The sequence below is a fragment of the Chrysochloris asiatica genome, unplaced genomic scaffold (assembly GCF_000296735.1).
Source record: "Chrysochloris asiatica unplaced genomic scaffold, ChrAsi1.0 scaffold00023, whole genome shotgun sequence".
NCBI classification, from domain to species: Eukaryota; Metazoa; Chordata; class Mammalia; order Afrosoricida; family Chrysochloridae; genus Chrysochloris; species Chrysochloris asiatica.
The window spans coordinates 18261760-18268907 of NW_006408541.1; the positions used below are offsets into that span (position 1 = coordinate 18261760).

A 7148-nucleotide genomic window follows, 5' to 3' on the forward strand; every position below is an offset into this window, starting at 1 on the left:
CGCAGCCCAACTCGTAATCACTCCGCTACCAGAGCTCCTTATCTGTAATATTTAGATGGTAGAAATATATATTAACATGCAACTGTGCATCTGTTTACAACCCTGTGCTCAATGGCATCACACTAGCTGCTTGACATGAGCAGCTTTGGTGATATAAGCAAATGAGACCAATCAGGTTTTGATGTTTTGTTGATTGTCTAGACCAAGTGTCAACATAAGACACTGCAAAACCGGCAGGCCAAATCCAACCCACCATCTGTTTTCGTAAATAAAGTTTTATTGGAACACAGCCACACCCAATCATTTCTATTTTGTTCCCAGTTGCTTTCACACTACAATGGCAGAGTTGAGTTGTTGCCACCGAGATGATCTGATCTGCAAATTCTAATGTATTTACTATCTGGCCATTTACAGAAGAAATATGCCAACCCTTGGTCTACACTTAAGAAAGTACTGGAGAAAATTTTAATAATGCATATTAAACTTAAACATGTTATTTCTGTAGCTGTTACATTATGAATAGCACATCAAAATCTGAGAAAATACATTTACAGTATTCAAAAACTATGATCCAATTTAGTAAATAAATTGATCTTGTTATTGACAAATGAGTAAACTTGACATCTTTGTTTCATGTTTTTCTTACTTGCTAAGGTAGATGAAAATAATCAACATTCATGTTGAAACTACACCTACGTGTTTGTCAGTTAATCCATAGACTGGAAACAAGATTTGGCAAAAATCAAGTAGAACCTTCTGTAAGAATCAATGAACTATATGGAATGTACAATAAAGAGTACTATATATTTTCTTGTTTATAAATTTACAGGCACAGTTTTTTGTTTTTTATTTCCCTTCCATACTCTAAGCTCCTTAAGGATAAGCACTTTAACTCCAGCCTTGTAAAAGTATCCGACACATGTCTGGCACCCAGTCAACATATGTGACACGACTGACTTCTTGTTAGATGTTGTCAAGTTGGTTCCAACTCATAGCAACCTTGTATAGGGTTTCTGAGGCTATGAATCTTTGTGGGAGCAGAAAACCTCATCTTTCTTCTACAGAGTGGCTGGTAGGTTTGAATCAACCTTGAGACTAGCAGCCCTGTGCTTGCTTATCCTACAGAGTCACCATGCTCCTACACATGACAGACTACGTGAGTATGATTGGGAAAGCCCTGGTTTCAGAGGTTAACCATCAGGCCTGGGTTAGGTTTCTCGTTCCACCATTATCCAGCTATGTGTCCTTGAGTAAATGAATGAACCTCTTTGGGCCTTGGTTTCATCATCGAAAAAGAAGGAGCAATCCTCTTACTTCCAGGGGTGCCTATGACAATGTATGCTGCTGCTTGGCACTCACTAGACTTCTCCACCGGTAAGGCGTGTCCTCCTCACTACCTCCACCCCTGCCACACACTACTCTCTGGAGACCCAGCCCTGCTGCTGTCACACATTTCAGTGACATCATAGCTCCCCTGTCAGGGAGCTTCAGCACAAACACCTTCAGGCTCAGCCTGAGTGCTGGTTGAGCTGAGAGGGGCAGGGAGCACGCAGTGCCCAGAGGCAGTCTTGTTCCCTTTGTCTTTGAGGCCTGGCAGCTCCGACATGAGTCCATCAGCAAAGAAACGGTCCAAGAGTGGAGTGGCTTCCAAGGTGGGGCTTTGGACTGTACCCTGGGGGTGAGCCTCCTAGTGGGGACTTGCTAAGGAAGTGTCAAACCATACCAAGGGCAGGCAGGGCCTTCCATCTGGGGAAAGGGAGAGAAGTAAGGGATGAAAGGAGGTCAGGAGAGTCAGAATGCCCTCCCCATTTCTGCCCCCAAACCAAGATGACAAGAACTTCCCAACCCAGCGTTGATCAACCATGTTCAGACTAGTAGATAGGCATGGTGGAGGCATCCAAGGGCCTTCTCCCATGTTAGCTCTTTCCTCTCCCTCAGATACAAGCTGAGGAACCACAGGACATTAGGAGGCATCCTGTCAACAAAACAATTGAGCGGACCCGTCTGAAAACGGTGAGATGCCCCACTTTGGCTCCTACTTAGGGGAACCTGCGTACCCACACAGTACAGTCCCAGTAAGAGTCACAGGTCCAGTGTGGAATGGAGCTGGGCCAGAGACAGGGTGGGGAGTGAGAGGCTATCTCAGGAGCACTGAAGCTTGTGTTCCTCTGATTTCTCGGCCCTGGCAGGTATTGAAAAACTTATCCCTCTTGAAGCTCCTCAAGAGCCCAAACCCCCGGATCCAAGAACTGTACAACCTGGCTAAAAGGTGTTGGTATTCACTGTTTAGAGTCCCAAAGATCCTCATCAACTCTAGGTAAGCTGGGCCCATCCATTGCCCTCCTGTAGACTCAATGGTGCCAATGATATCGTCACTGGGACCAGGCATCATCTAGAGAATTTAGAAAACAGGTCTGATTCTCACAAAGGCTCTGTGAGAAAGGTGTTTATTAGTCTGGTTCCTCCAATAGGGAAGCTTAGGCTCCAGGTAATGTGCTTTGGCCGAGACAGCCATTCTGGTCTGAACATCAGAGTCGAGGTCTGAACTACAGTCAGAGTCATCTGATTATGGGATAGCCACAACCTGGGACCCTGAGGAGGAGGGGTCATGCCTCCTGCCCCTCCCCCTCTCAAGTCAACACAACCCAGATTCTCTTGCAGACCTGGACCCTGAGGTCTGAGTGCTCATTTGGCTGAGGCTCTGCGTCCTCAGTTCCTCATTGGTTTTTTGGGAGAGAAGGCATACTGTTCTCCTAAGGCTCAATCCCGCAGGGAGGGACATTTGAGCCCTTCCTCAGAATTCTAAGGCTTCTGAGAACACAATTTGAAAAAACAAAACCAAAAACACCTCACCAGACTAATTTCCCTATCACCGGAAGTCTAGAGAGGCAGAATTCTGACCTAGTAGCAGATGCCTATCTCCCTAGGTGGGTGTTCTTTCACCTTCCGGACCTCTCACCCGTCTGTCATTACTTAATCACATCCGAAGTGCCCACAATCCAATAAACGGGGCTGTGGTATGAAATCTATTTTTTTTGTTCCTTCATAAGGTGTCTCATTTGCACTGCAGCTGAGGTTTCCCGACTTCTGCCCCAAGAATAATACCTATAAAAACAGAATTTCTGAGCTGAGGATAATTGCAGGTCTTCTAACGGCTCCATACAATAAGCACCATAGTGCAAACCATAAAGTCCGTGGTTTGAGTCTGCCAGCCACTTCTTGGGACAAAGATGAGGCTCTCTGCTCCTGTGAAGATTTAAAAGCCTCAGAAACCCTATACAAGGTGGCTTTGAGATGGAACTGACTCGATGGCACTTAACAACCACAGGTCCAAGGTCTCTGGGTAGTAGATAAGGGTCTCTTCAGGCAATCTCTAGTTTTCTATCAGGCTCCATTGAGCTGGCTGCATAGCAACTGTCTCAAGACTAGGCTAGGAGACTAAGGCACTAGTCTTGCTCTGCTGACTGTCTCCCTTCTCCTTCCCAGGGACAACAGCTGCAGTAGAATGACACAAAATAAAAAACTCCAGGAGGCTGAGTGCCCCAAGGAGAAACCAAAGTCCAAGAAATTAGAGTACACAGAGGAACCCAAGGAGATGAAGCTCAAGAAAGCAAAGGCCCAGGTGGGGTCGGAGTACAAGGCAAAGAGGTCACCTGAAGCAGTGCAGCAGAACGAGCAGATGAGACTGGAGGTTCCCAGGACATCTAGGAGCTGTTACCTAACCCCTGGGGCCAGGAGGAGCCAAGCAGCCACTAGAGGCCCCCAAGTGGTCTTCCTCAAGAACTACCACCTCAGAACTCCCACAGGGGACATGAAGCAGGAGGATGCAGCTGGCCAGTGGTTCTGGTTTGAGGGGCTGCCCACACGCATCCACCTGCCAGGACCCCGAGTGATGTGTAGAGCCTCCACCCTGCGCTCGGCCAAGCGCTGTTGCACCCGCTACTGCTCTGCAAAGCTGAAGCTGCCAATGTGCCACCCGTGCAGGGCATGATGATGCCACGGCCAGGCCAGGGTGAGATGAAGTCCCAGGGTCGGATCCTGATGTCTGGGGGCTATGGTGGGCAGTGCTGGGAGGCCCCACCTTCATGACCACAAAGGGAAGCCCAAAGAATGGAAAGTCATTGGCCAAGGCCACACAGCAAGGTAGTGGCTCGGGAAGGAGGAGCAATTGAGGTCCGGGTCCCCACGTGGATCACCCCATGTGGATCACACCTCAGGAGGGGTGATTCAGAATCTCCCAATCAGAGGTCTAAGTAATCAGGTTTATTGGTGTTCTTAGTTGCCATTGAGTTAAGATTTAGTGATTTCTAAGTGTTTGTCTGTGGGGAGGTCAAAAGTCGGAGGTCGAGTGTATGAGGGAGGGAGAGCAGGGCACTGAAATATTTCATTTTTATTTTATTTAAACATGCCTCAATTAGATTTATTCTAAACAAAAAGTTCCGTAGTTAATAAAATATAAAGACGAAAATTCTCTAGCCCCCTTCATGAAAGAACTAAGGTCCCCAAGAAGGGGCTTATGTCCCGTGGTCACACTGAAAGGTTTCCTCCTTCAGCAAAATCAGCATCTCCAACATACCACAGCCTGGTCCTTGTACCCTCTTCCCGAACGGCAGCGCCCCTTGTAGGCAGCCATTCGGCCTAATCTTGAGGTCTCCGCTCGCAGGTGGTGTGACCCTGGATGGAAGCCAGAGAGGCGAGGAGGGGCAGCAATCACGTAATCAACTAAGTGGGAGGGGTGGGCGGGATAATTCGTGAGTCTACCAATAAACTCTCCCATATGGCACTGAAGCCTACTATCGCTGGCGCTGCCCGTTTGTCTGGGATTAGGAAATTTGGAGGCAAGAGGGCCTCATGGGCCATGGGGAGGGCGCATGTGCGTCACCATTTGGGGCGTTCCTCACCCCCACTCCCAGACCTAGAACCCGGGACCAAGAGGCCAATGAACGTGTCCCTACCACTTCACGATCTGGCTTCCTGAGCCACTCACTCTCTATGAAGTCAGAGAGTAAGTACATTTGCTGTGTGCTTCCTGGGTTGCCAGCCTCCTCACAATGGCCCTGAAAGCCAAGGAGACGAAGAAAAGGCCTTGTGAAGTGGAAAGCAAGCAGCTCAGGCTCACCCAGCTCCTCGGAAGTGGCAGGGATGGACTTTAAGGAAGGTCTCCTGGTTGCAAGCCCGAGCTCCACTCCATTTTCCAAAGAAAGGAAAAAGGTTCAAGCCGGCCCTAAAGCTGCCAGACCCAGTAGGCGGCCCAAGCAGTCACCTGCCCTGTGTATCCACAGACTGTTGATTGCAGCTTCTCGTATCCATGACCCGGTGAGCTGGGCCTCCCCCAGCACCCTGCCTAGGTTGCAGACCAGGAGAAGCACTGAGTCAGGAGGGGACTTTGTACAGCGTCCTAGTGCTCCAGTGTAACTTGGCACGTCCACCTTTCAGCCTAAAGTCTCCATTGATCGATCCATCCCATTCTGCCCTCAAGGGGAGCAGGAGGAGGGTGCCTCTTCCTGGAAGGGCCAAGGTCACCCAGATCTTAGCAGCTCAGTGGGGAAGCAAGAAGGAGAAGGCAAGGGAACAAGGAATCTTTCTGGACTGATCTTTCATACTGCCCCGCCCGCCACCCCCGCCCCCCCCCAGGCGGCCGTGCAGGGCGGGTGCCTTCTGGAGAGCAGCGGAGCCCCTATCCTCCGGGAAACAGTGGCAAAGATGAAAGAGGGACCCCCAGATTTGGAAGAAGTGTTAAGATGGTAAGATGTCTGCTAGCACTGCTCCTCCCAGCTTCCAACACTCACGCAGCATCTGCGGGCAGTAGTAGGCAGCGCACTGGATTCGCCGGCGTGGAATCCAGAAGCCGTGACTGCTCAGCTCAGCATTGCAGGGCTTAGCCTCGGCAAGGTGGCAGCCTCACCCTCCCTCCCCCATCCGGGGCCGTGGGAAGCTCCACGAAGCAATGAAGCAATATTCGCCTGGCGCTCTCCTGGCGATCACCACCGGTCACAGCCCATGCCTCCTCCACTTGCGCGGCTGTGCAGCCTCCACCCATACGCTGTATTTCCAGCTCAGCTTGCACTCCAGCCCATTTCTGTCTCCAAGTCAGCTTCCTGCCCTAATTAATTAGCATCATTAACATTAAGGGGGGGGGGGGGAGCTGCCACCATACCTAAATGATATCCACCGGATAGTCCTTCCCAAGCACCTTCCCCCACCCCGCCATCAGCCTTAGTGTGAACCTCTGTCCTATACTATCAGGCAAAACCCAAGCAAAACTCCAAATCCTTTCAGGGGGTAGAGGTAGAAGGGTGGGTGCATTTCTTCATTGGAGACTGCCTAGGAGCCTAGTGGAGGCCCAAGAGCCATGGGCTTGACTGGCAACTCTGCTTTACTGCCCACGAAGAACCAGAGGCCTCTCAGCCTTTGTACTGAGGATGGGATCCAGGTGAGGGATACACATGACGGGCTGCAGGCAAGGTGACTCCCAGCAGTGCACCCCTTCTAGCCTTATTCCACCAGCACTTGGTCCACAATCCCACAATTGCCCCTTCCCCACAACTACCTTGTTTTCTGGGGAAAGAATTAACTTTGAAGTGTTTGAAGCAGAGCTTCATCTATTTATAAAATAGGAATAACAATATCCACTCCAGAGGCTTCGCCTGAATCAGGCTTAAATTAGACTTGATGTAAGTGGAACCAGATTAGCAGGTGCTGAACAAATATTTGGCCTTCTTCCACGCCTCCGACCAATGACCAAGGACACAATGAAGCCCCCAGGCCAGTGCTGGACCTGTTGTTTCACTAAGGAGGAGCTAGCTGCCTAACTGCCCACCTTTAGAGAAGTAACTGCTTGTTAACAAGCCAAGTTTATGTTCACAAAATCCACCTTTCATCGGGATCACAGTACGGATCACAGTGGTAAGGATCATATCACTTAAACATGATTGGAACAGGCAGCGGACTCAGCTGTGTGATGTTGGGAAATGTTTACTTAGTCCTTAATGTCTGCAAATGGGGGAAAATAACAGTACCTATATCACTGGCAGAGCCCTGGTGTGGCACTGTGGGTTAATGCACCAGACTGCAAAGCCGTGTGAATTGCAAGGTTGGCGGTTCAAGCTTACCAGCTGCTCCTCAGAAACCCTACACAGGTTCACTAT

The 7148-nt window shown here is 49.7% G+C and overlaps 1 protein-coding gene across 1 annotated transcript; it reads left to right on the forward strand.

The window, feature by feature from the left end:
- The first annotated feature begins 1604 nt into the window (after window positions 1-1604).
- On the forward strand, window positions 1605-3991 carry TP53TG5 (TP53 target 5). Its single transcript, XM_006839339.1, has 4 exons — window positions 1605-1652; window positions 1939-2013; window positions 2190-2317; window positions 3487-3991. The coding sequence occupies exons 1-4, from the start codon at window positions 1605-1607 to the stop codon at window positions 3989-3991; spliced, it is 756 nt and encodes a 251-aa protein (XP_006839402.1).
- The last annotated feature ends 3157 nt before the right edge of the window (window positions 3992-7148 follow it).

Bases quoted from the DNA above. Each gene is read 5' to 3' on its own strand.
- TP53TG5 (XM_006839339.1), top strand. From the start codon at position 1,605: ATGAGTCCATCAGCAAAGAAACGGTCCAAGAGTGGAGTGGCTTCCAAG. The intron at 1,653-1,938 runs GTGGGGCTTTGG...CCTCTCCCTCAG, and splicing joins AGAGTGGAGTGGCTTCCAAG to ATACAAGCTGAGGAACCACA. The intron at 2,014-2,189 runs GTGAGATGCCCC...CGGCCCTGGCAG, and splicing joins AGCGGACCCGTCTGAAAACG to GTATTGAAAAACTTATCCCT.